The sequence below is a fragment of the Aquila chrysaetos genome, chromosome 5 (assembly GCF_900496995.4).
Source record: "Aquila chrysaetos chrysaetos chromosome 5, bAquChr1.4, whole genome shotgun sequence".
In the NCBI taxonomy this organism is placed as follows: domain Eukaryota; kingdom Metazoa; phylum Chordata; class Aves; order Accipitriformes; family Accipitridae; genus Aquila; species Aquila chrysaetos.
Window position 1 is genome coordinate 63,426,747 of NC_044008.1, and position 25,581 is coordinate 63,452,327.

The 25,581-nt window shown below is 49.0% G+C and overlaps 1 protein-coding gene across 3 annotated transcripts in view; it reads left to right on the forward strand.

The window, feature by feature from the left end:
- DNAH9 (dynein axonemal heavy chain 9) overlaps positions 1-25,581 on the forward strand; it is a 210,907-nt gene that overhangs the window by 6,474 nt on the left and 178,852 nt on the right. For 2 of the 3 annotated variants that reach the window (XM_041123817.1, XM_030015630.1), the window contains exons 4-17: positions 620-750; positions 3,213-3,424; positions 4,209-4,442; positions 7,269-7,436; positions 9,669-9,785; positions 10,726-10,876; positions 11,913-12,027; positions 13,767-13,835; positions 15,063-15,189; positions 17,703-17,958; positions 19,220-19,461; positions 22,478-22,613; positions 23,699-23,895; positions 23,991-24,415. In XM_041123817.1, coding sequence (XP_040979751.1) covers positions 620-750; positions 3,213-3,424; positions 4,209-4,442; positions 7,269-7,436; positions 9,669-9,785; positions 10,726-10,876; positions 11,913-12,027; positions 13,767-13,835; positions 15,063-15,189; positions 17,703-17,958; positions 19,220-19,461; positions 22,478-22,613; positions 23,699-23,895; positions 23,991-24,415 — 2,580 coding nt within the window. The remainder of the gene's footprint in view (positions 1-619; positions 751-3,212; positions 3,425-4,208; positions 4,443-7,268; positions 7,437-9,668; positions 9,786-10,725; positions 10,877-11,912; positions 12,028-13,766; positions 13,836-15,062; positions 15,190-17,702; positions 17,959-19,219; positions 19,462-22,477; positions 22,614-23,698; positions 23,896-23,990; positions 24,416-25,581) is intronic. The other variant, XM_030015631.1, reaches the window with a different exon arrangement.

Here is a 25,581-nt window from a genome sequence, read left to right on the forward strand (position 1 = left end):
CATAAAATAATCATGATCTGCAGTGTCTGGGAGGTAACTGGGCAGCTGGCTGTGTTTTAACTTAGCCCCAGCACAGGGGCTACACCTCAAGGGAATTTTTTTGGAAATGCTTTTCCTGTCACTGTTCACTAGGAACCAGCCACAGGAGTAAGAGCTAATGGACACCTTCTGTAGGGCCTTCTGGAAATGGTGCACCTCAGCTGCCTGCTGCTGTTCATCTGCTGATGCCAGAGGGGGTTTAGATGCTCAGGAGCCAGGGAGTGGAATTTCCTCCTGCCCTTTGAAAACCTTTGTGCCATGTTGGTTTGGGCTGACTCAGGGCAGAACCCTGCCTGCTGGAGAGCTGTTGCTAATGCCTGCAGAAACACCTGATGGCTTCTTTCAGCAGTGTCCTGCCAGTGACAGAGCTGCTGTCATGCTGAACCCCAGCAGCGTCTATCTGTCCTGTAGGGTTTGTCCGTGCCTCCTGCAGGAGCTTCCTCCCATTTTCCTTTCACTGTTGGGACTCAGTCCGTGTGTAGCTGGAGGAAATCCTGAATCAGGGCCAGGGGAAGTGGATGGTGTGGGCGGACAGCTGATGCTGTCCCAATGTGGGCTTGTAATGTTTTGGTTGCTGTAGGTGTGATGACCTGGAATGCATTTATGATCAGCTGAGAACAAGGAAGGTGAGGAACATGATGGAGGTGCTGGAGAGAGTTGAGAGCAGCTACGTCCCGGCCTTCAAAGCTATGCTTATGGATGTTGAGGCAGGTGAGATGCTGGGGCAACTTCACCCTAGTGCTGACTTCTGGCCTTTGTTCATAGCCTGGTTTTACTGGTTTCAAGCCCAATGTGGCTGTAATGGCACTGGTCATTTGGAGTTTGCTGTGACTGTGGGGACTGCCACCTTGTTTCTGGACCTCCTTCTGGTTCATGGAGTGAAACTGGGCTGCTTGTACTTGATCTGATGCTTTTGTTTCCAGGCTGGGACAAGCATGATCACTGGTCTGTTGAGCCAAACCCTTCCCAAAGGTCGGGGTGAGTGGATTTGGGAATTCACTCTACTGTAATAAAGCATTTGCATTATCCAGCAGGACTCACCCCAGCTTTCACCAGCTCCTCTGGTATCAGTCTGCAGGAATGGGGGTTCAGAATAACAGGACAGATCTTGTAGTTAACTGAAACAACTTTGCTAGACTGCTATTTCCCAGGCTTTGGCCACTGCAACCCGAACCTCCTTGCTAAAGGAACAGCAGTTTGCACTTTAGGATGGGAACCTTTGAGCATGAGGATTTCAAGGCCTCTGATGAAAGCAGGCAGGTGTTGTCACCTGTGTCACACCACAGGGAAGCAGGGTCCCTGCACTTGTGCAGAAATCCAGGCAGAGCTGGGCAGAGGCAGAGCTCTGCATCCTGCGTTGTAGCAGTGTGGTGGGGAGGTCTGTTACCTGTGGAGGGGCTGCAGCATGGGAGTGAGAGTGATGCACAGGGAGCATGGCCTCCTGTCCCACAGTCTGTCCACATCCCCATCCAGTAACGTCCTCCCAGGGTTGCAAGGGCTGGCCAGCTCGCAGCTATCCTGGCCAGCCCACAGCTCTCCTGGCCGCCTTGTCAGGGAGACTGTTGCAAGGATGCCAGTGGGATGGGTGACCTGTAGGTGGTGGTGTGCAACAGCAGATCTGCCTTCTCCTCTCCCTGATTTTGCCAATCTGGCCTAATGCAGTAAGACAACAGAGCTTTGAGCAGAAAAAATGACAAGTTTGCATTTCCCATTTTAGGGAATTAAAGACCTTTTTTTTTTTTTTCATTCCTAAGAAGACATATAAGAAAGGATTATTTTTTGCCTGTAGATGAAGCAAAAGTCTACCTTAAGAAATGCAGCTCTCTTGAATCAAGCACCATCTTTTTTTCTGGTGAACTTTGCTTAGGGGAGTTCAGTCCAGCCAAAGGAAACACTCCAAATTCCCCTCCATAGTGAAAAACAGTGTAGTCCTGCTGCTCTGTCCCCTGTGGACCAATATAGCTGACCCTCCATGTCCATCTTCAACACAGCTGCTCCCTGGCAAGACAAAACCATTCAGACCTTGCTAGCTATGTATATGCTGACAGATAATGCTGTTCGTCACCTCTTCACGTGGAAACAGTTAATCTTTTAAGGAACTTTGTCACACTTTACACTTTGCAATTTATACGGGCTAGAGAAACATGCCTTATATAAAGAGCCAAGAGTTCATTGACTAAATGCTTCAAAGGTCTAATCAAAATACAACAAATACTTGGTTTTAATCCAGTTACAGCAATACTAACCCTAACTGGATAATTTGGACTAAACCCTGACTGGGTAATTTGGACTGTAATTGTTAATTTCTGTTACAACACAGTTCAGATTTGTATGCACCTGCTTTTAAGTCTCTGCCCCTTTCCCTGGTATTGTGCCCTCCCCGCTGATGTGGTGGTGTGTCTGTTGTCTGTCTTTGCTGGGAGGGTAATGTTGATAGTGGGAGTTTCTTCTTCCTTGGTCTTGGGTGTTGGGGGTTATTTCTATAGGCATTCAACCACTTCCATCACTTCTCTTCTTGTTGGTCCACAGGTTTAATTGCACAACAATCACCTGGTTTTATTAATGCTTGCACTCTGGGATAATTCTTCAGAGTAAAACCACACAGCTGTACAAAGCTAAGCTAAAGCTTTCAACTAGTCAGACATTAGTTACCTTGCTGTTGACAGGTTTGCTGTTACAGCCAGATCGAGTGGGACCATGATCATCTGCCCACTGGGCAAGGGGCTGCTGTAGCCAAACCTGAGCTAAAATGAGTTCAGGCCAAGACCTGTGGTGCTATATAGGCTGTGAAGCTACATAGCCTGCAATGCTATGTAGCAAGGCCTGTAGCCTGCTCATAGCAATGGCAGTACTGTATTTTCAGTGCTGCTGGGCATGTTCCCCGCAGCTCATTTAGCAGTTGTGGACTCAGCTTCTGCACAAAGCCCTGTCCCAGCTCCCTGACCCTTGCCATCATGTCAGCTTATTTCCTGCTTTGGTTACTGCCGTAGCTGAGCAGTGTTCAAGGGTGAGCAATCTTTAGCACACAGGTAGGTGAGTGTGCTTTGTGCTTGTCAGGACTGTTTATTTTCCCAGGCATCTTTCCATCCGGTGAGGTGAGGCCAGCGTCCAACTTGTAACCCAACGCACCACAGCTTGGTGGATCTTACCACTTCTCCCATCTCTTAACACAGCTTTGACCGAAGCTCAGGACATTCACCTGCACCTGACACCCCTCAAGCGCCACTTAGAAGACATAGAGACGGTTGAGTTCAGTGAGGTGAAGCCTTTCCTGGTCCCTCTGCTCCATGTGGTGTGTTTGGTCTGGGTCACCTCCAAGCACTACAATGTGCCCGTGCGGATAGTAGTGCTGCTCCAGGAAATCTGCAACCTACTCATTCAGCAGGTGTGTGGTCGTGATGCCTGCGTTTGTCAAGGTGTTGTAGTTTAACCCCAGCCGGCAACTAAGCACCATGCAGCCACTCACTCACCTCCCTCACAGTGGGATGGGGGAGAGAATCAGGAGGGTAAAAGTGAGAAAACTCGTGGATTGAGATAAAGACAGTTTAATAGGTAAAGCAAGAGCCACACACGCAAGCAAAGCAAAACCAGGAATTCATTCATTACTTCCCATGGGCAGGCAGGTGTTCAGCCATCTCCAGGAAAGCAGGGCTCCATCACGCTTAATGGTTATGTGGGAAGACAAAACACCATAACTCTGAATGTCCTCCATTCCTTCTTCCCCCAGCTTTATATACTGACCATGACATCATATGGTCTGGAATGTCCCTTGGGTCAATTGGGGTCAGCTGTCCCAGCTGTGTCGCCTCCCAGCTTCTTGTGCACCCCCAGCCTCCTCACTGGTGGGGTGGGGTGAGAAGCATAAAAGGCCTTGGCTCTGTGTAAGCACTGCTCAGCAGTAATGAAAACATCTTGGCATTATCAACAGTGTTTTCAGCACAGATCCAAAACATAGCCCCATACTAGCTATTATGAAGAAAATTAACTCTATCCCAGCCAAAACCAGCACACAAAGGAACTTTTTTTTATGAAAGTCCCCTCTCTCCTCCTTTCCCCGTCCTCCCCTGGCAAAGTGATTCTTAACTTGAGAAGTAGGTTCAAACATGTTCAGTGCAAGAAGTCACCGTTTTCTGTGATGTGACCTCTCAGGTGTGATTTTGCTCTTCCAGGCCCTGGTGTACCTGTCTCCAGAAGACCTTCTGAAAGGGGAGATGGAAGAGAGCCTGGGCAAGGTGCAAATGGTGCTTGGCATCCTGAATGCATTTAAAGGGGCATTTGAGGAGAGAAGGGAAAAACTGCACACATATTATGAACCAGGCCAAGAAGTGAGGCAGTGGGACTTCCACGCCATGATGGTGTTTGCGAGGCTGGACAGCTTCCTGAAGAGACTGGAGGTGGTGGAGGTGAGACTGTGGTCTTGAAAAATATTGCAAGCCTTCAGGAGAGCTCTGTAGCCATGAACTCACTTGCTGGCATCTTCCCTTCCTATAGCTTCACCTGATGCCAGGGGATGAGGCTGCTCTTTTTGCTGTTAGCTCTTCTGCTACAGCAAGGCTAGGACCTTTTTTTACCATGTCCTGCTTGGTGCACGTGTAAGATACGCAGTTGTGTCCTTCTGGTCAGGTTGGTAGGTGTGTCATTGTTCCCAAGAGTCCCTTTGGACTCCTTGCTCCTGTTGGGGCAGGGGAATGGGAATTACTGGGGGCTGTGGTTTGTATGGCTGTAAATAAAGCAATACAATCTCCTAGTCCTCCTGCTGCCATCAGAGACACCCCAGAGCTGGGTCCTGTCTGACTTGGAGAGGCTACATGCTCACCTTGTGGCTGGGCACCACATGGCTGTGCCACATGGGCCTGGGAAGGAGTGGGGACATGTTCCTCACCAGGTCATCCCTTCACGTCCCAATGATCTGTCCAACTGGGGTACTGTGGCTCAGGGGTGTCCCTGTTTGCCAAGGCTTGTCACTGTGAGATGGTCATCTGAGGCAGGGACATCTGGTGTCACGAGTCCCATTGTCCCTCAGCTCCCAGCATGGCCGAGGGCTCCTCGAGCCGGAGGGGATGTTATTCTGCAGAGAGCAGGTCTGAATGTGTGGGGGCAGCCCTGTGCGTATGAGCGCTCTCCATGCTCTCCTTGTCGGGTGGCTGCGTCTGGAGACCACAGACATACAGACATTGTATATACCTCTTATCTCTCGCGTGGTTAACAGCACACATTCATCTGCTGGCCACACACTTCTGAAATGAATCTCTGTTTATCATTGCCACGTTCCTGGTGTGTAGAATCAGATGTGCAGTGTACCAGCTGCTGGCAGTTGCCTATTCAAAGGAAGGTCTGCATTGTTTTTCTCTTTCTCTTGTTTTCTCCAGTGGAACAGAAGGTTTTACTGGTTTAAACACACTGTATAACTTTATGCATTCTTTAATTTACTATGTTGAAAACCACTATGACTGATGTCTATTTTAAAACTATTCATAATGATGGTTTCCAGTAGGATTCGGTGTGCAGTTAACCAAATCATGCTGGCCAGTGTAGAGAGGAATATAAGTAGACTCAGGAGTAACTGCAGGTCATTGTGAGAACAGTATGAGTGACAGTAATTACGTACTATCACTCTGCAAAGGCTCTGGGCACTGTTTGCTCATTGCTTGGGTACTATGGATGTAGGCTACAGAAAAAAGCCAGAGGTTTTGAGCTACACATGCTTTTTGGCTGGTGCCCGTGTCCTCCTTCCCTGTCTGTCCCACCCTCCCTGCGGTCAGAGGCCTGTGGAGTGAGCTGTAAAATAATAATTAAAAGCATAGCGCACACCAGCCTGTTAATGAGGAAAGCTTCTGCCTCTCCCCATCCCAACCCCCCCTCCCCCTTCTTTTGAAGCAACCTTGCAAGACAAAGCAAGGAGCAGCTGTTATTTCTATGTTATTTTTGCCTTACAAGGTATTTGTTGAAGTGAATGTGCTCTTACTAAATAGTGTGTCAGCAGTTGTTTTTGAAATTCATAAAAGCTGCAATTGTGCTGATGCACGGGTAGCCCATGAACACATGGAGGGAGAAGTGGCTCTTTCCCCTGGTTCATCTCACTGTTTTGCATTGCATGTCTGTTGTAAAGCCTGCCGCCTGGCTGGGGAGGCTCTCTGCTCGCACCTTCTTCTCTCAGAAATGCGGGAGGTTCTCAAAGCAGTGGTTGTTTAGCTGTCAGGAACCTGTGAGCAGTTGTTCCCTTGGCTGGAAGCTGTTCCTGGTAAGCCTAACCATGGCAGGAACTGTAAGCGTGCGGCATCTCCCCATCTCTGCCTGGAGCATCATGGGGTGGCACCGAAGCCTGGTGATGCCTCAGCGCAGCATGGGACGCTCTGGGCCATGGGCTGTGTCCTGGGCTGTGACCCATTTGGCAGCCCCTGTCTGAAAGGCACTGGCGCTGGCTAAGTGCCATCTGTTTGGGGGTGAAGCTCTATACCTGCTTAGCTCTGCTTTTGGGGTTGTCCCCTGAGCTCAGTGTGAGCAGGACAGCTGCCAGCACATTCCTGTGCTTGAGATCAGCACATTTCTCCTGGTCCTCTGAGACAACGGACGTTCAATCAGCCCTTGCTTAGCCCTACCAAAAGAGATGGATGGGGTGGGGTGGTGGCAGGGCTGCCCAGTGCTGCTGCCATAGCTGGTTGAGAGGGGCATTTTCCTGAGAGGTGGCACCATGGGGGCAGGCCATGCCAGGCTGCAGAGAATGGGAAGGGAAGAACCCATATTCCCATCTCAGCAGAGCAGGCCAGCTGGGCAGGGCCAGTAGCATCCACTTGGATGCATGGAGGTTTGACTGAGCAGGAGCTTTGGACAGTTCAGGTACCTGTGAACATGAGAGGTCTCTTCTTGGTTAATACCTCTAAAATTGGGATTCTTAGGATGGCAGGATGGCTGGATGACATATCAGGGTCTCATGTGTTGCTTTGGATCTGTCCTCTAAATACCCTTAAAAGCAATTTTACAGTTGGCATAGTATTTCTAGTGGCATCAGCAGGTCCCACTAGGGAGGGACGTGTTATGAGCAGCCACTGATGCCCAGGACAGGTAGGATCTGGCTCCCCTTTCCCATTTGTGCCACTCAGCTTGAGCACCAGTGGTGTGCTTGGGGAGGTCCTTTGGCATAACAGCAAGCGCAGCTCTGTGTTGTGACAGCTGTTGTCATCTTCATTTGTCAACATCCTAACCTGTGCGTGCCTCCATTGACTTTGCAGGATCTCCTGGCAACTGCCCTGGACCTGATGAAGCTGGAGAAGATCGAGTTCAGCGGGATTAAAGGGAGGGCCCTGGGCCAGCAGGTGCTGGACATGTATGAAGAATTCCAAGAGGCCTACAAGGTGTTTGCAGAGCGAACCTATGACTGCCTTGAGCTGACCAACATGGTAGGTGGGGCCAGCTTGTGGGAATGCCAGCAACATGTGCATGTTTCCAAAGCAGCAGCTTCCTCTGCAATGAAGCCTCGGCTCATGTGCAGTCCTGCTGACTTCTTCCCAGCTCCTTCCTCCTTTCATTATGGTCTGATCTGTCACTGTAGGGAACAGGGAGCCGCTGGACTTCCCTGCAGAGACTTGGGAGTTCTTGCAGGTCTATATTTAGCATATCTTGCTAGTGCAGGACCTTAGACCAGTGCAGCTGGGAAACCTGGATTTCCATGCCTTTTACACAAACTTTCCCTGGACCTGGTGCTTGCTGGTATATATGAGCTGTACCAACATCCACGTCTCTTTGCTTTCCTGCTCTTGGTGTCTAGCTTGCCTGATGAGGGCCAGCTCAGGTAATCTCTGGGGGTGTGTTTGCTCTTGTCTAGATGAATGCATGGCATCTGGTACTCTCAGAATTTAAGGACTCTGTATTTTATTATCAGTAGTGCTTTAGTTAAAGCAATATTCCCAGCCTTCTGGGTCATGGCTCAATGGCCATCCGGATCACAGATGCTCACAGTAGCATATGTCATACAAGCAGGGCGGAGTAAACGTGCCGTGGGCCTCCTTATTGTCTATTCAGAAACTCCTGCTCTTGGCTTTGACACCGAGCAGCATAGCCTGGGTGAGCTATAAAGGAAGGGTGGGAATGGCATTTTTGAAGGGGTCTGTGTCCCACAGTTGTCTGATCTTAGAAGATCTTTGACTTCTGCTGCTGCTTGTCCTGTTTGCCCTGGGGTCAGTTTGCTGTGTCTGGTGAGTGGGACAGGGTTAGGCCTGTCCACACATCTAGAGGAGGGAGTGCTAAAACTGGAGTGGCCGTAGGGAAGCTCCATGGTGAGGAGCTCCACTCTCACACTGCTCATGGGGCAGCCATTCATGGAAGACATCCAAGTGGAAGGTAATCCTGGGGCAAAGTCCTCCCTCCAGCAGGCTCCTGCCTTGCTCCCTTCAAAAAGGGCCATGCTGGTGTGAAGGGTGGCTGGGCTGGCAGTGGGACACTGTCTGGTGTGGTGATGGGTGGCTTGTGCTTTGTTTCCTGTAGTTCCCAGTGCATTTCTGCAGTGGGTGGCACGTCCCCAGTGCTGCCTGGGAGGATCTTGCTGGAAAGCTGCTTGCTCCATGTCACCCCTCCTTCAGGAGGGAGGGCACAGAAAGAGTGGTGACGGTGGCTGTGTAGGAGCTGGCTTGGTTTCAGTGACCCCACGGCCTTTTGTGTGACTCTGAGTCATGCTTGTTCTTTCAGTGCTTGAGTTTTGCACCCTCTGTTACTTTTTAGAACCTCTTTTAGCTAAAACATGGCATCTAGTTCTACTGGAGCTCAGCAGTGATAATAGCAAAAGCTGTTGCCTTATGCTTTGTCCTTTCAGAAAAGAGACACATGGCCTAATTTTTAGTGCCTTTGTCCAAGCTAGGACAGAAGGACTGAAGTCTCCCAGTTTGTCAAGTTCAGTCTTTGATTTGGGTCGTTTTACCTGTAGGAAAACAAACCTAGATTTTGTTTATGAACTTCAAAGGATTTATTACAATTGGAGCAAGAAAAGCAGTGCCAGAAGACGATGGAAATTACAGAAACTGTCGAGGTTGGAAAGGACCTCTGGAGATCACCTAGTCCACCTCCCCAGCTCAAAGGAGGCTCAGCTAGAGCAAGACTGTGAACAGTCAGGTTAAATATCTCCAAGGTTGGATATGTCCAAGGGTGGAGACTCCACAACCTCTCTGGGCAACCTGTGCCAGTGTTTTGAAACTGCCTTTATTGTTACTGCACTTACAGCCAGCTCATGATCAAAACCACAGGCTTGATTTGGCTTGAAAGTAGATTGGATTTGGAACTCAGCAGGTGCATCTGTGGGTTTTCTGGATGATGGTGTGGTCTTCAGGCCAAGCTGGGGGGGAGAGGGCACGGAAATAGTCCATCTTGCCCCTAGACTGAAGTTAGTGCTCGTTGGACTGTGGAAAGCCCTCAGGACGAAAGGATCCATCACAGAGGGCCATGATCTCAGCTGTGGGACAGTACAGAAATGTCCTCAGGCTCCATGGGGCTTTGCCATGCGACAGTGGCTGAAGGTTGGCCAGAGGAGTGGTTTAATTCATGGTGAATAAAAAGAGGACAGATCTCTGGATCAGGAGGCTGCAGGTACCTTCCTGGTGCAGTCTTGCAGCCTCACAGCTCGCTGCTTTGCCTTCCCGCAGGAGTTTGAGCAAGATGCCTTTGATTTCCAGCAGAAAGTAGAAGACATCGACCGGCGGCTGGGCAGTGTTTTCATCCAGGCTTTTGATGATGCCTCGGACTTGGAGCACGCCTTCAAGGTTTGTTTGTCACATCCCATCTGTTTTGTAGAAGGGAAATCAGGGCGCCTATGATTTACCTCAGTGGGAATCACACAGAGGAGGCTAGGCAGTGCTGTAGCTACAGGCACACAGGGCTGGTGTTTGCTAATGGGAATAGGCAATGGGACAATGAGACTTGTAGCTTTTCAGCTGGTCTTGGTTAGCGATGCTCATGCTTGTGGGTCCCTTGCAAACTGTCAAGCCATGGAGCTGGCAGCAGTGTGTTTGCTGAAAGCTTTGGGAGTATTTCTGCTCTTCCCATTAAGACATAAACAGAATAGACCTTTGTTCAGTTTTACAACGAGTAGTCAAAGAAATTATTCAAATCAGGCTTTCGGATGCTAGGAGTTTCACTTGTGTCTCTGTCTGTGAGCTGGAGGAAATTATGATTTTTCTAGGATTTTCTGGTTAGAACTGTGGTTAAAAGCCAGGCAACTATTGTTAATATCAATTTGTTAATATTGTTAATACATGGACGTATTTCAATTTTGGAAACTCAGGTTTTCTAGAAACAAGGCTGTTTTGTTTACCAATTAATCTGTCTTGCAGAAAAAGTAAACAGTATTTTCTGAAAAATTTCAATGTAAGTGTAGAAAAGACTGTAGAAAGTGATAGTATTTCTCTTTCTAAGGTTTTTGAAAAAATAGCAAATTTTGAAGCATTTGAAGAGTAACAGTTGGAATATGGTTCACCCACAGAGAAAGTATGAGCATCTCTGTAACAAAGGGAGGGACTACTTGGAAAAGCAGGGTAAAGGAAAGAAATTTCCCTTTTCCAAAGTTCCCATCAGTGCAGACATCTGGGCTAGTGAGGAAGATGAAGCATCTGGGTTAGTGAGGAAGAACCCAGTGGGGGTCTCTGCAGAAGTTGGGTTTGTGATTTTTTTCCCCTTTCTTTCCCTCCTTCTTCACCTCCACAGTTGCTGGACATGTTCGGGAGCCTTTTGGAGCGACCACTAATTGCTGCAGATGCTGCTGACAAATACTCTGTCCTCATCAGCATGTTCAACAGTGCCTTGGACCATGCTAGGCTGATCTATTCCAGGCACATCCAGGCAGAGCTGGAGCTCGGTGGGTGGCATGTGCTGAGTAAAATTGATTTTATAGGAAATTGGATTTAGATTAATTTTGCGGGGAAAACAATTTGCCTTTTCTAAGGAAACCAAAACTTCCCAAATTGCAAATGTTTTCCACCTCTATAGCTGCCAGTGGAAATGGGAATGCCTGGGAAAGCTCTGTTCTTAGTATTAAAGCAAATAATCTGTTGTGGGGGAAAATATTCTTTTTTAAACATGTATACGTGATATGTGATTGGGAGTGAAGACACATGCTAAGCTTTTCCCCCAGCAAGGCTATGACAAGGGGTTTCTCTCCACACTTGTGTGCTGCCTTGAACACCCCATGGGACTTGCAAACCCACTCATGTGCTCCGCAATATGAATTTATTGCGTTTCCCTTGTAATGCTGTAAATGCAAAGTATGCAAGTGGGACTTTGTAACCAAGAGTTTAACCAGCCTTTTCCAGGTTTATTATTTCTCACGAACGTTGGCACTGGAGGAGTGGGTAGACTCGTGTCAGATTATGAGGATTAGAGTGTGTCTTTTTGAACAGCAACCTGTTTACTTGCCTCAGAAAGACTGTACTGGAACCAGGCAAGTCCATAAGAGGCAGCACTGCTAGAACCAGTGCAGGTTAACAAAGGGAATGGAGAGATTAATGGAGGATGAATCCATCATCTGCTGTGAATTTGGGAGATGTTGTTCTGTGGGTGTGAGATAAGATGGTCAGAACTAGCTCCTGGTCAGAAATCCCTACCTCAGTGTTTGTAGGGAGCAGGGAATGCATCCCAGGTAAAGGATGCCTCTCTATCAGCTCTGTTTCTAATATATGCCAGGCTTCTGCTTTGATCTCAGGTCCTTATTCAAGGTCCATAGGCACTAGGAGACTTGCCCTGGTCACAGACCTACATCAGTGTAGCAGATGTTGGGTTTTAGAAAGGAAGCTGGGAAATCAGAGCAATTTTGTGCAGATGAATTTCTGTTGGTGTATCTTTGGGGTTACAAGTGCAGTGTTCAATCAAATGCTGTTTAAATGTGCCCTCCCCAGGATCCCCCCCTGTGCACAAGAACATGCCACCGGTAGCTGGAGCGCTGGGCTGGGCTCAGGAGCTGCGAGCACGAATCCAGGTGCCATTTGGTCACTTCAGACACATCCCACATCTGTGCGTGTCTGTTCCAGCTAAGTTGCTTTATGACCATCTTGATATCTTTTCTCTAATCAATCTGATTTTCTTTCTGTGTTGAACATTATCCAATGGTTATAGCTGAAATAATTCTTAGTCAAAGAGGTGTAAAGTGATTTCACTGGTGCTATTCAGCTTCCCTGCGATCATTTTTCTTTAAGAAACTCATTAATTGGATTTGTTTTGAAGTGGTTAAGAGGCACAGTGGGATAGTACGTAGGCTATTCAGCTTTCAGACATAGTCCTAGGTTGCAATTGAAAGAGGTATTGGAACCTTTCCCACTACGATCCCACTCAGCATGTTCTCCAGGACATCCTTGGGAGCAGCCCAACCCTCGGCTGCAAGCCCCAGTTCTGGGATCATCCAAGCTGTGAATGGCAGAGAGGTGCTGGACTTGACTCATCTAAGATGGATCAATGGAGCTTAATTTCCAGGTTGGTGAACAGATGAGGACTTCTCTAGGCGCTGACAGAAGACAACTTTATCAGTGTTAAACAAAGGAGCACTCTCCCAAGATCAGGGAAAGAAACTAGTGCTGGAATACTTACCACCTGAATGCTTGTTGTTATGGGTGGTCTTGGAGAAGTGTGGCCCCACACTTGCAGCTGCCACATCTCATGGCACCATATGAGACAGCATTTAAGAGCCTTGTAAGCAAAGCAGTGTTGGACTTAGGACAACTGAAGGTGTATTCTGCAGCAGTAAAGACATCAGTGCAGTGAAACAAGCTTTTGGACCGTTCCCAGCACAGAGCCCAAGTTACCATGTCTGGTTTGAATCTGAATGGCAAATTTTGTAAACCATGAAGAAGGACCCAGATCTGCATTTTGCATTGATTTTCTTTCCTCTGTTTAGAGCAGTTAATAACATGCCCTGCAGCGGGGCTGACGTGATGCTCTTTCCTACGTGCAACTTGAAAGGGAAAAAGGATTAAAAAGGAAAAACGAAGATGGTTTTGCTGGGGTTTGCTTAGAGGACTTGTTTACTTCCAGAAGGTTTGATCAGCACTTGCCCAGTGGTGACTGTTCAGGCACTCCCTTTGCTAGCTTTTGTTTAAGTTAATTCAGGTGTTGTCAAAATGTCCTCCAAAATCAACAACCATTTTCAGGAAAACTTGGATATTGTAGATGAAACAGTGGGGAAAAGATGGCCTGGTAGGAATTACTCTGGCCGGCTGCCTCCCTGGGTTCGGAGGCAGTTGTAAAGCCCAGGCAGCGTGGCCACGGTTCTGCCTCCCATGCTCCGGGATGCCTTTGCTCTTCCCTGCCCCTGCAGTTTGAGGGGCACAAGTTTGGCACTGCAAAGAGCCACATCTACCAGAAACCACATGCTGCTTCCTTCTGAGCCTCTTTGATCTTAGAAAGTGCTGGCTGATAAGCAGAGATTGCCATGCTCTGTGCAAATATGGAGTGTGAAACTGGGAGGTTTAGGTATGTTAAAGAGACCAGTATTCCTCCAGCAGCACTGAGCCCTTCTTCCCCCCCAAGGATGTGGTTCCCATTTTGCAAGTTGCCATGCAAACACCTGAGAGAGTGCACTGGGGCTTGGATAGCCTTTGTGCAGTGAAACGATTTTTAGGTGATGTGGTGGGGGTGAAATCCAAGGTCCCCACTCAGAGTCTGCCTGCAGACTGGTGGGTGATCTTGGGAAGGGGTAAATACAGACTACAGCCTCACAGAGCTAAATGTAACGCTGAGCTTGTCTGTTGTGCTACCAGCTGCTTGGACTCTGCTGAAGGAAGAAGGGCGATAGAGAAGTATGAAGAAATGATCCAGCTGCTCGACAGGTAAGTGGTGGCTGAGGCAAGGCTGTAACTGTATGAAGAAACTTTCTCCTCCTCTAAGCCACCTTCCAGCACACTTGCCAGCCCGGGGCCTGGGAACGTCTCTTTCTAAGCCAGAGGGAATTATCTGGTGGGAGAGGAGGAATTCTGTTGCTATATACCACAGTCTTTCTGTGGTGTCTCAAAATGAGAAGTTTGCATGGGAAGAAGAGCTGTGCAGCCTAGCAGAAACGTTAGAAAGAGCTTCTGTTGGGTGTAGAAGCTGCTGTGGTAGAAAACCTGGGCTGACCAGAAGTCTCAATCCATTTGTGCCCATTCACAGGGTGTATTTACAGTGGCTGTAATGTGTATATTCCACAATTTGGAGTGGGATTCATTGCCCCAGACTTAGTATGTTAATGTTTGGTAAATCTGAACTGGTCGCTCTGAGCTCTCCCTTGGGAAGAGCTACCTCCCCAGGAAGGAGATGTCTCTGCAGGGCCTGCTTTCTGTCAGCAATGAAGGGAGCTGAGACATCTGGCTGCTGGGTACCACAGTGGGGTTGGAGTGAGCTTTGTTCCTCATTACCAAAACAAAGGCTGAGTAGTTATGGTGCAGCCTTTCAGAAGGGAGCAGACCAACAGAGGATCCCAGGTGACTTCAACAGAGATGGTGTTTTCTGGGTGACATTTCCCAAAGTGCTCAAGTGATAACATGATTCAGAAGAGACTTGGTTGCTTGCGTGGTTGGGACTGTCCTTGACATGCAAGATACCAGGACCCCTATTCAGCCCTCTGTGTTTCCATCCCAAGTGGTGTCACTGAGCTCTCAAAGAGCCACATTTCCCTGAGGTCTCTCTGCAGTGACTCTGAGAGAAGTGAGGGCAACTGCATCCATCCTGGGCATTTGTATGGGTTTAGGCACCCATCCTGCTTAGATGCTTTGGAAATGCCCAGTAGGTGCTTAGTTATTACTTTAGGCTAAATGCTTTTGAAAGTCTGTCTCCAAATCTGAATCTTCTGCTAAAAATGGTGCTTGAGAGATCTTTGCCCTTCTGACTTGATGCTGTCACTATTTTTCGGGTGTTTGTCTTTGAAGCTGTGTTGTTTATGGAGATGGCGTGGTTGGGTTTTTAATATTCCTTCATGTTCTTCAGTCCTCAGAAGTGGACTTGGCTTTCATTTGGTTATATGCCTTGGTCTGCTGGCTTGGTAGCTACATGGTGGATGTTTTTTTTTTTTTTTCTGGCAGGTATCAGGAAAAGCTTTATGTAGGCTGGTCCCAGACAGTCTCTGAAAAATCACAGTACAACCTCACTCAACCGCTCATCCGTCGAGATCCAGAAACCAAACTGATCACGGTCAATTTTGATCCCCAGGTAAAAACTGCTGCCACTTAACTTTGCTGCCTGCCTGTGGGCCTGTCTCCAAGCTGTGTGCCCCACTGTGCATGGGAGGTCTGGTGGGATTGGTACTAGATCTGTTCTGCTGAGGTCTATGGAGCCCCTTCTGTGGTGGGTAACATGAATTTACCATCCTCTTTGTGGGGTCTATGTCCTGGGAAAATATCAGGATTACAGTTTAAGCAGAGCAAATTCTAGTTAAAGCCAGTGGCAGAAAGTCCCTGAGCAGCCAGATGTTTAACTGGTGTGAGCATCTCCGGACCAGATTTGATACTGGTGTGGGGAGTGTTGGGGCATCATCTACAGAGGTGGGTTCGTGTTATGTGTACCTGAAATTTGAGCTTCCTGAAAGGGTATAAAAATTCCAGGAAAGGTTTGTTTTGTTACTCCAATGTTGTGGCTGTTGGATTTCCTTTATTGCAGTGCATGAGGCTTACTTCAGATTTAAGAGCTTTTCTCTGTCCCCTAGAGCTCCCCTAAAGCCTGTCTCCAGCACAGGGAGGATTTAGCATCCACCTCACCCAAAGCAGAGGCAGGGGTCCAAGCCAGCAGTGTGCGTAGATGGACTGAAATCTTCTGGGGCCTGGTGGGAGCCAGGGTCTGTCAATTGTAAAAGGGCCATTTGCTGGGGAGGTTCTGAATCTCAGGGGCCTGAGAAACGCTGGCATCAAAAACTTCCCCTGTTCCCTGGGACATGCTGCTGTTAAAGGAAAGCGTTTAGGTTTTGGAGCTCATTCAAGTTTTGCCCTCAGTCAAAGGATTTGTCCATCTCCTTGGAAGCTCCTTGCTAAGGTAGGAGCCAAATGGCCCCAGGGGATGTTTTCAACCCTTCACCCTGGTGACAGGATTTGGAGCCTGTGATGTGCTGACCATGCCTGTTCTCAGCTCCAGTCTTTGAGTGCTTCTGCACTGCTCTTCTCAGCTTTCCATACTGACGACTGCCTGATGTCCTCAAGTGCCTGCTTAGCAGCCCTTCATGCCCTCCAGAATAGGTAGGAGCACCTCATGTTGCCTAGAGGGAAGATGTATTTGCAACCCTTTGGCATGGAAGACTTCCAGAGCTCACCTTCCATGGAGGAGAGGGAAAGAGGGGAAGACACCCTTGACCCCATGCTGCAGATGTCCCAGGCATTCCAGTGCAAAGAAGGGAGGGGAGCTTGGTTCTATCTTGCTTGCCCTCTTGCTCGCTCAGTCCCCTGGTTTAACCTTTCCTCCCACCCCATCCTCCTCCTTCCACCTTTCCAGAGTGCCCCCTACACCCTTCTTCAGCCCTTCTTTCTTTCCTCTTTTTGTCATTGTGTTCATTGTCACTTTAGTATTGTAGATGCTCATAGTGTGTTACCACTTATCTTCCTGACTTGCATTGCATTCCCTGTCCCTGCAAAGGGAGCATGCTTCCCAGGTGCCTTGGTCAGTTCTGCTGGATGTTGGGTTTTGGCTAACATCAGGCAGTGGTGGAGAGGTCTCACTAACCCCTGTCTGTCACCCAGGGCAGTGACAAAGGCTCCTGGCCATGCAGTCCCTGTGCTTGTGGCTTCACCTGCTTCTGTTCATACCAGGAGCTTTCCAGTTTTCCTATCAAAAATAGGGGCAGGGAACTGGGACCAGAGGGCATGAATGGGATGAGATCAGAGAGAGATTTCTTCCCCACATCTTTACAGGAAGGGATGATACAATCTGCCAGCCTAAGGGAAGGGTGATTTTTATGGTAAGCTCAGCTGCAGCCAGGGGTGGTCCTCACCCCTGCCATTGCCCATACAATGTACCGAACTGCTGTCATCCTGCCAATATGTGCAGTTCCAGGAGCATTTTACATCTCACTAGCCACTAAACTGAGCAAATATTTTTAGTCTTAGAAGTGATACATCGCACTGGAAGACCTTGCTGCTCCCTTTGTTACAGGGACTCATTTATACTTGGGTTTATAATTTAATAATCCCTCTCAGTCTGGTCCCATCACAACTCAAACATGCACTGCCACTGAGTGCTTTTAGTTGAGCTGGGAGAAGTGTCCAGCAGAAATCTTTGGTGGAAGGTAACCACAGGAGGATTTGAGTCACTGAGTTTGGGGCCATATTTTTTAATTTTTTTTTTTATGCCAGCCCAGCAAACCAACAGAACTGGGGCCTTATTATCTTTCACTTAGATAATTGCTAAGCTCTGCTTGCAAGCACGGTATTGCTGAAAGACTCTATTGATGAGGATAGCTGAGAGGACCAGAGATCATCATGGCTTTTAGAGGCTGCCTAGAGTTTGCTGGCTGCGTAGTGAACAGAGCTGTCTGTCTTTGGTTGGGAAGAAAACCAGAGGCAAAGATCAATAAGAGACAGATGGTACGGACTAGGAGGTGTCCAGGCCCTTTTCAGAGCATGCTGTTTTGTGAATTAAACAGCAGGAAACCCCTAAGATGCTCAGAATTGATTGGAGAGTGTCTGCCAGGTAAATGGGGAGGATTGTCTCATGTTCAGCTCTCTGCCTTGTTTCTCCAGCTGGTTTCAGTGCTGAAGGAGGTGAGCTACCTGTCTAGCAGCCAGATGGGAGCCATCCCACTGACAGCAGCAGAAATCTATTCGTCCAAGGAATCATACCGGCAGATGGTGGCCAACTTGGAGCTGATGGTGAACAGATACAACAAGGTCCTGAACACAGTCCTGGAGGTCGAATACCCTCTAATACAGGGGCAGCTGCAGGGTATTGACTTGAAGCTGAAAGAGGCAGAAGAAACACTGAACTGGAAGATGGAAGGTGAGCTAACTCTGTGTTAGGGGGAAAGAGTGCATACACGTGGGTCTCATCAGATTCCCCCATGTGCCCAACCTCCGTCACCCGGTTCTCAACTGCAGTTCCCAGCAGGGCAGGGGACTCTCCAGCAGAGTCAGCACTGGGGAGATGAAGGGCAGCCCACAGCTTGCCTGCTCCTTTCCACGTTCCCCTCATCTGCTGGGGCTGTGGACAAGATCCTGCTCCCTTCAGGTTCAGCCTGGGCTTTTGGGGAGGAGAGACTGCCCTGTAAGCAGTGCCACCAAGGAGATGGCAAGTCTTGGGTTTGCAGGAGCTGGCAAGGCTGGGGTTGAAGCGTCTGCTCACTGCCTGTGCTGGCCTCCCTGTGCCAGCCCAAGTGACCCATTGTGTGGCTGTGTGCCTGTGTCCCCGAGGCACTGCTTTCTCACCCAGTTGTGCAAGGAGTGGGAACCCTTGGCCCAGCCATCTGGTACTGGGATGGACTTGTCCCAGTGAGAGCCAGGGCCACCTTGTTATCTTTTCCAGAAGGATGAAATACTGCAGCTAGAGGTGGGTTTTGTGCACTGTGACTTTGGGATGATTTAACCAATGTTCTTGCTTGATCAGTTTTAACTGCAAAGCACAGCGGAGGAAGACAATTTGTTTCCTCTTGGTGAAAGCAAACTGCTCACAGGTGGAATATATATTTCTGTCATCAAGCTTGTGGTATGCACAGGAACAAGTGTCCTCCCTTGGGAACATGCAAAGCAGAAGTCCTCACGCTGAAAAACTCTTTTTCCATTGCACAATAAAGATGAAAGGATTTTCCTGCAGATGAATCCTAAGTTCCCTGCATCTAAATGCAGCCCTCGGTGGTACCTGAGGCTGGCACAGCCTGTGTGTTAGGGCTATGGGTCCCTGCTCTAGTGATGGTGGCAGCGACACTCAGCCTGATGTACTCATCCTCCCCATGCTGCTCTCTCTGGTAGCAGCCAGTGGGAGATCAAACCTGGGTAGAGGGAAGTGGGAACTGTCAGACATCCCCACGGTGGTGGTACTCCTGGCTGAGAGCACAGACTGTGGCTGTCCATACCATGGCTTGTTGGGGTAGGAGGGAGCTAGAAGTGGCTCTGTTGGTCGAGGTGGTAAGTCTTATGCGTTAATGATGGGTAAGAAATACATAAGACCACGGGGAAAAGGTCAGAGGCTGGCCTTAAGGAGGGTGCACAAGAGCTCGACCTAACAACTCTGAAAACAAATAGTCAATCATCTCATTTTTTACCAGGTGTCTGGGATCACATCTCCATGGTGATGTATGGTGTCCGTGACCTCGAACGGAGGATACAGAAAGCCAAAAACAATGTTGAGGAGATCCAGACCATCGTGCAATCATGGGTGTCACCCATATTTGAGAGGAAAGATTGTAAAAGAGAATCACTGCTAAGCCTAGAGGACTGTCAGGACCGTCTGGAAAGGCGTTACAGCCTTGTCAGAGAGTCAGGGCAGAGGATTCATTCGCTGGTGAAGGTGAGGGGGGACCTTCCCTGGGCATTTGTTGGCTTTTCATAGGCTCTGTGTGTCTCTCCAGTCTGGTGAAAACGTCCAGAACTGTTTCACCTTAAAATTGACTCCCTTAACTCATTTGAAAATCTTACGCAGTGTTAATTAACGATAGCTTTGATGAGTTAGCTGGTATGGCTGTGTGGTGTGGGGCTGCTGGCTGGGCACCGCTGGGCACCCAGTTGAGGGCAGGAACAGGAGCAGCTGCAGCCCAGTGAAGGAGTCTGGCTTCCAGTCCTGGCTGTTGTGGAGCCACTAGAGGGGAGCCGTGCATCAGGCTTTGGGATCCTGCTCAGAGGAAAAATCCCCCTCCGAAATATTAACCTGAAAATATAGAGAGGCAGCTGGCTGTGACTGACCTTTCTGTTTCAGACTTTTGTCCCTCTGTGGGAGCAGGAGGTGACGCTGACAGTCCAGGATGAAGCTGAGTGACAGAATAGTTGCTGTCTGAAACCTCGGTGCTTTCCAGTGGCTTTGCCAGAGCTGAGAGTCCTCTTTGCAGGCCAGGAGAAAGCCCAAAGCTCTGCTCCTAACCTGCCTGGAGCAAGGTGTTAATGCATGTCAGGGGCAGCACCTTGGCCTGGAGGGAGATGGATTTTAGATCCAGCCCTCTCCTGAGGGTTACCATCTGGCCTTGGACTCTGGAGAGAACCAGCTGACCCTCTCTGGGACACTGAGCTCTTGTTGCTCACCTTACCTTGCTATCTGCAGTCAGCCCTGGACCTCTAACCCCCTTCTCTGCACACTGAAACTGTGATGATGATTTTACTATGCTCATGTTGTTCTGCTGCCACAACTGTAACAGGCTCAGCCACCTCCAGCTACCACCCAAAAGACCAGGGTACTTGCTAGATTGGCCAAGGAGAATATGGGGTTGTTGTCATGGCAGGAGGGCTGGCACCACTGGTGTGGTGGCACTGCCAGTGCTGCTCACAGGGGCAGGACCAACTGCAAAGCAGCATGAAGCTCCTGGGGAGGGAAAGGCACCATGGCACAAAATGGGGTGTCCCCATGCCTCTGTCCTGTTGTACTGGTCAAACCTGGAAGAGCAGCAGCAGAGGGGCCAAGAGCTGGTCTGCTGGGCTTCCCTTGGTAGTTCAAGTCTTCCTGGGGGCAGGAGAGTCTCGAGGCTGCTGAGAGAAGCACAGTGAGGGTTTGGGTACGTGCACCAACAGGCAAAGGCAGGACAGCTAGATGCTGGCTTTCATTGCTCTTCTTTCACCAGGATGAGGCCTCTGGAGTAAAGGCTCAGTAAAACACCAGTAACAAGGGGACATTATCAAATACAAGGACAGGGAATGATGAAGAGAGGGGGTGCTTTCAGATAGGCATTCCCACAGAGTTCATTCCTATGAAGTTCCCCTTTCTCTCACGTCAGCAAAACGCAGCCGGGGTGAGTATGCAAGGGGCCAGAGCCCTGGCTTGCTCTGTTGAGAGTTTAAGCACCCAGCTATGACGTGTCAAGTTGGGGAGCAGCAACTTTGGGTTGACTCAAGCCCGAATGGCAATGCTGCTCTCATGCGTGCCAAGCTGCCGTGTCAGCGCTGGGAATGGCACCCTCTCCTGTGCCCCCGTGTGTGAAATGCTGCCAACGTTGACCCCCCAGCAACAGACAGTGTGTGTTGATTTCTGCTCACTGCAAGCTGGACCTTTTTTTTGCAACTGTGCCTGTGTTAAGAGCCTCTGGCAGGCTTAGGAGAAGGACCACTCAGAGGGCATAGCAAGGCAGGGGACAGGATCACAGCAGAGCCTGGGAGGCTGCTGGAAGGTGCAGGGAGTGGGTACGCAGCCTGGCCTTGTTGGGATGGAAAGACTAAACCCAGGAAGTGTCTCGAGTACTGTGTTCAGTTTTGGGCCCCTCGCTACAGGAAAGACATTGGGGTGCTGGAGCATGTCCAGAGAAGAGCAAGTTGCTGAGGGGCCTGGAGCACAAGTCTTATGAGGAGTGGCTGAGGGAGCTGGGGCTGTTTAGTCTGGAGAAAAGGAGGCTGAGGGGAGACCTTATCGCTCTCTACAACTACCTGAAGGGGGGTTGTAGTGAGGGGGGTGCTGGTCTCTTCTGTCGGGTGGCTGGAGATAGGACGAGAGGAAATGGCCTCAAGTTGCGGCAAGGGAGATTTAGGTTAGATATTAGGAAAAATTTCTTTACTGAGAGGGTTGTCAGGCATTGGAACAGGCTGCCCAGGGAAGTGGTTGAGTCACTATCCCTGGAGGTATTCAAAATGCGCGTAGACGGGGTACTCCAGAACATGGTTTAGTGGGCACGGATGATGGTTGGACTCGATGATCTTGAAGGTCTTTTCCAACCTAAATGATTCTATGATTCTATGATTCTATAGGATGGGTCCCTCCTATGACCCAGAAAACCCTGAATTTCCTGACTGGGAGCTTCCCTGGAGGAAGGGATCACAATAAGCTGAGCAGGGAGGTTGTTAGCCAACCCTTTGTCTTCTGATCCCAATCTTTATCTGTTTTCACATGGTTTATTTAAAAACAATTTCTTGGATTTAAGAGTTCTCTGGTCTTGAGATAACCATTTGTAGGGCAGAGGTGTAAGCAGTCCACTTTGAAGGCCTCATCCACTCAAGGTAATGTTATGCGGGCCACCAGGGCCGGGTCTTCATGCATTGGGATGAGACTTTGAGACTCCTGAGTGCTCCCTGCCCCAGATGTGCAAAGCACCCTTGAGCCCTGTGGCCTCAGAGAAGAGGGAGGAGAACATGTCGCAGAGCTGCTAAGCCTCTTCTGTACTCCATTTTTACCTTGCAATTATTTTGAGTTGTTTCAGACAACAAAGCAGCCCTTGACAGAAGGAGCAAGTTGTGGCCATGCCACTAGCAGCAACATCTGTCTGTCAGGTTTCCCATCCCTCCATGAGGCTGGTACCCATGTGCTCACTGGCATCAGTCCTTAGCTGTGGGCAGGTCTCTTGTGGGACAGACTCAGTCCCACTGTGTTTGAAGGCATCTTCTTTTTCTTCCAGGAAAACCAGAGCCTTTTACTTGCAGACCCAGCATCTGATATCTGGAAGGCCTATGTGGATTATGTGGATGAGATAGTCCTGGATGGATTCTTCGCTGCCATTGAGTGCTCGCTCAAGTACCTCCTGGAAAACACAGGTGACTGCTGGTTCCTCTCCCCTGGTTGCGATGGCTGCTTCAGTCTCACCAAAGGGAGGTTTCTGTTTTGTGCTCTCGCTCATGCCTAAGAGTTGCTCTCTTCTTCCTGGCTTTCTGCTGTGCCTCTTGCACTGTCTACAGCAAATGCTATGGGAGCCTTCAGACAGGGTGGGTGACTCCATCCCCCAGTCACTGGAGCAAAGCATTGCTCAGGGGAAAGGATAGAGACAACTATGCACCGTTTGCAGGGATTAATGGGCAGACAAAATTGAGGTGTCATCCCAAGTCTGTGCTTGGGCATCAGCCATCTCCCACCCTCACATGCACAAAGCATCAAGGAATCTTTCATTTGTGGGGAGTCTCAAGAGCTGGTTCTGCTGATGAAAGGCATGAAAGAAAAACCTCAGTCCCTGAACATTAGTCCAGTGAAGAGATGAGATGGGTTCAGGAGTCACTAAATCAGACCTCCTGCCTAAGGCCACCATAGAGGTTCATTCACACTGTTGAGAGTAGCTTGTGTCCAGCTAAATCACATCTCCAGGAATGCTTCCCTCCTGGATGTGGAGGCACACTGAGTTGGAGAATTGCATCCAGTTCTTCACCATCTTGTTAAAAACATGCACATAATTTCACATTTGCATTTGGCTTCAGTTTCCAGTTGCTGCTTTTTTTTCATGCCTTTCTCCACTAAATTAAAGAGCCTCTTGGTTCCTGTTGTTTTTCTCCTCTGCAAGTACTTATGTGCTGTAATTGTTCAGCTCTCAGACTCCCTTTTGATTAGCTAAAGAGCCTGGTCTCTTTAAGGCTTTCCTCCACAGCAAATTTTCTGGTCTTTAATTCACGTGTGTCTCATCTGTTCTCCAGTATCTCCTGTGCGTACCAGAACATCGGCTAGTTTGCCAGCATCCCCTCCATCTTGTGTGCAGACACAATGTCACTGGACCCAGTGAGTAGGTGTCTGTGATCACACCTGCCTGGTGTCCCTGTGGGGCATGTGTGCATCTTGTGGCGGGATGTTAGTGGTGGCTCAAGATCACTTTTCTCCCCTTGAAAAAGATCCTGGCATCTCTGTTCTTCCCTACCAGATCCCAAGGCAGGGCTCGCTCCCCTGTTTGAGGTGCAGCTGGATTTGGTGATCCCAGATTTGATATTTCATCCCTCCTTGGACCCTGGCACAAACGATGGCTTCTATGACATGGTGGAAAGTCTTCTCAATGACATCTACCGGATCTCGTCACTGGTGCCCAGGCTGGCCGAGCACAGTGGCTTCCCCCACTACCAGGTCCGTGGCTGTGGAACTCCCTCATGCTATGTGGCAGTGAGGAGGTACCATGCTGCTCCTGCATCGCTGCGCTCTCTTCTCCTCTCTTATCCTAGGCCGACATGGAGGACATGGCTGATCTGGCTGACATGCGCCGTGACCTGATGGGACGTGTGCAGGCCGTGATGGTGGCCTGCTGCGATTACCGCAGTGCCTTCGACCACTACTCCTACCTCTATGGGGATGACAGAAAGGAGTTCTGCCGCCAGTTCCTCCTCTACGGGCACATCCTCACTGCTGCAGAAATTGAGGCCCATGGGGAGGACGGGGTCCCTGAGATGCCTCCCACACTGCAGCAGTTCAGAGAGCAGATCGACTCCTATGAGAAGATCTATGAGGAGGTGAATTGCATTGAGCCCATCAGCATCTTCCAGAGCTGGATGAAAGTCGATGCTCGGCCTTTCAAGGCGTCCTTGCTGAACGTGATTAAGAGGTGGAGCTTGGTGTTCAAGCAGCATCTCATGGACCATGTCACGCACAGGTAAGAGCTGTTCCTGCCTCCTCTCCCTGGGACCTGTGCTGACCAAAGGGGGTTTCTCTTGTCTTGGCTGGGCTTTATTGTTTCACATTGATAACCAATAGGTTAATACAGGAGCAAGAGAAGGGGGCCCATACTGCATGCCAACTCCATCACATCCCCTGTATCTTCCATCCCCTGGTCTTTGCTGGGAATTGGTACAGCTGAGTGTGTAAAGTGGAAACAGTTATATGGACTTGGTACCATTGACATCCCACAAGCCGATGCTCCTGGGACCTGCTGTGTGGTGTTAGATAGGACGTCTGTTTGTCCGTTCATCCTGATCCAACTAATCTAATCTCTGCTAGGGCTCTGTGCTTACTTTGTTGAATTTGATATTAGCCATCAGTAAAGCTGCATTAATGCCATGAGATACTTGCTCTATTTCTGAATGCATCGCTCTTTTGAGTGCGTTCTGTAAAAAAAAGTAATTCGGGTTGCCTGGCATGAGCAGTCATGGGGAGGTAGTTTCAAGGTTACAAAAAGGAGGAGTTCTGGATATAAGTTTTGAATTGACATGTATTCCCTGCTCTGAATAGCTGCTCAGTCACCAGGTCTGTGCAGGACGATGTGTCAGGTGATTTATTTGAGTAGTTGCAACTGAAGCATCTTGGATGCTTACGAAGAAGTATTTATAGACCTATGTAGTAGTGAAGGGTGCTGCATGAGGTGGATGATATGATCGCTTGTGTTCTTTTCAGCACCATAATTATGTTACATAATTTCTTTGCAAAGAGGTTTTTGTGTAGCTTAGAATGGGCATTTAGAAGTTCTTAGTAAGAGTACCTGACTCAGCAGTTTAGTCTTTATTAGGTGAGGTATTTAAGGATACATTTTGGCCAAGCAGCATCCACAGAATTTAAGTGGTCACTTAAAAAGTAAGTGTTTTGAGAAGAGGAGAATGACTGTGCTTGAAAGCACCAGAGATCCAGGAGACCATCATGCCTCTGCTGACAGTGCCTAGTAGCTGGCAAGATTAAGAACAGGGTAAGCAGGTAGGGAAACTTCCCCCAAATACTCTCCTTGTATCTAACAATTTATAACTCAAGGACTTTGAGAGGCAGGAGTCATGTGTTTGTATTTAAAGACCTGGATGGATTTTTTTTTCTCCCACAAACGTTTGGTTGCTT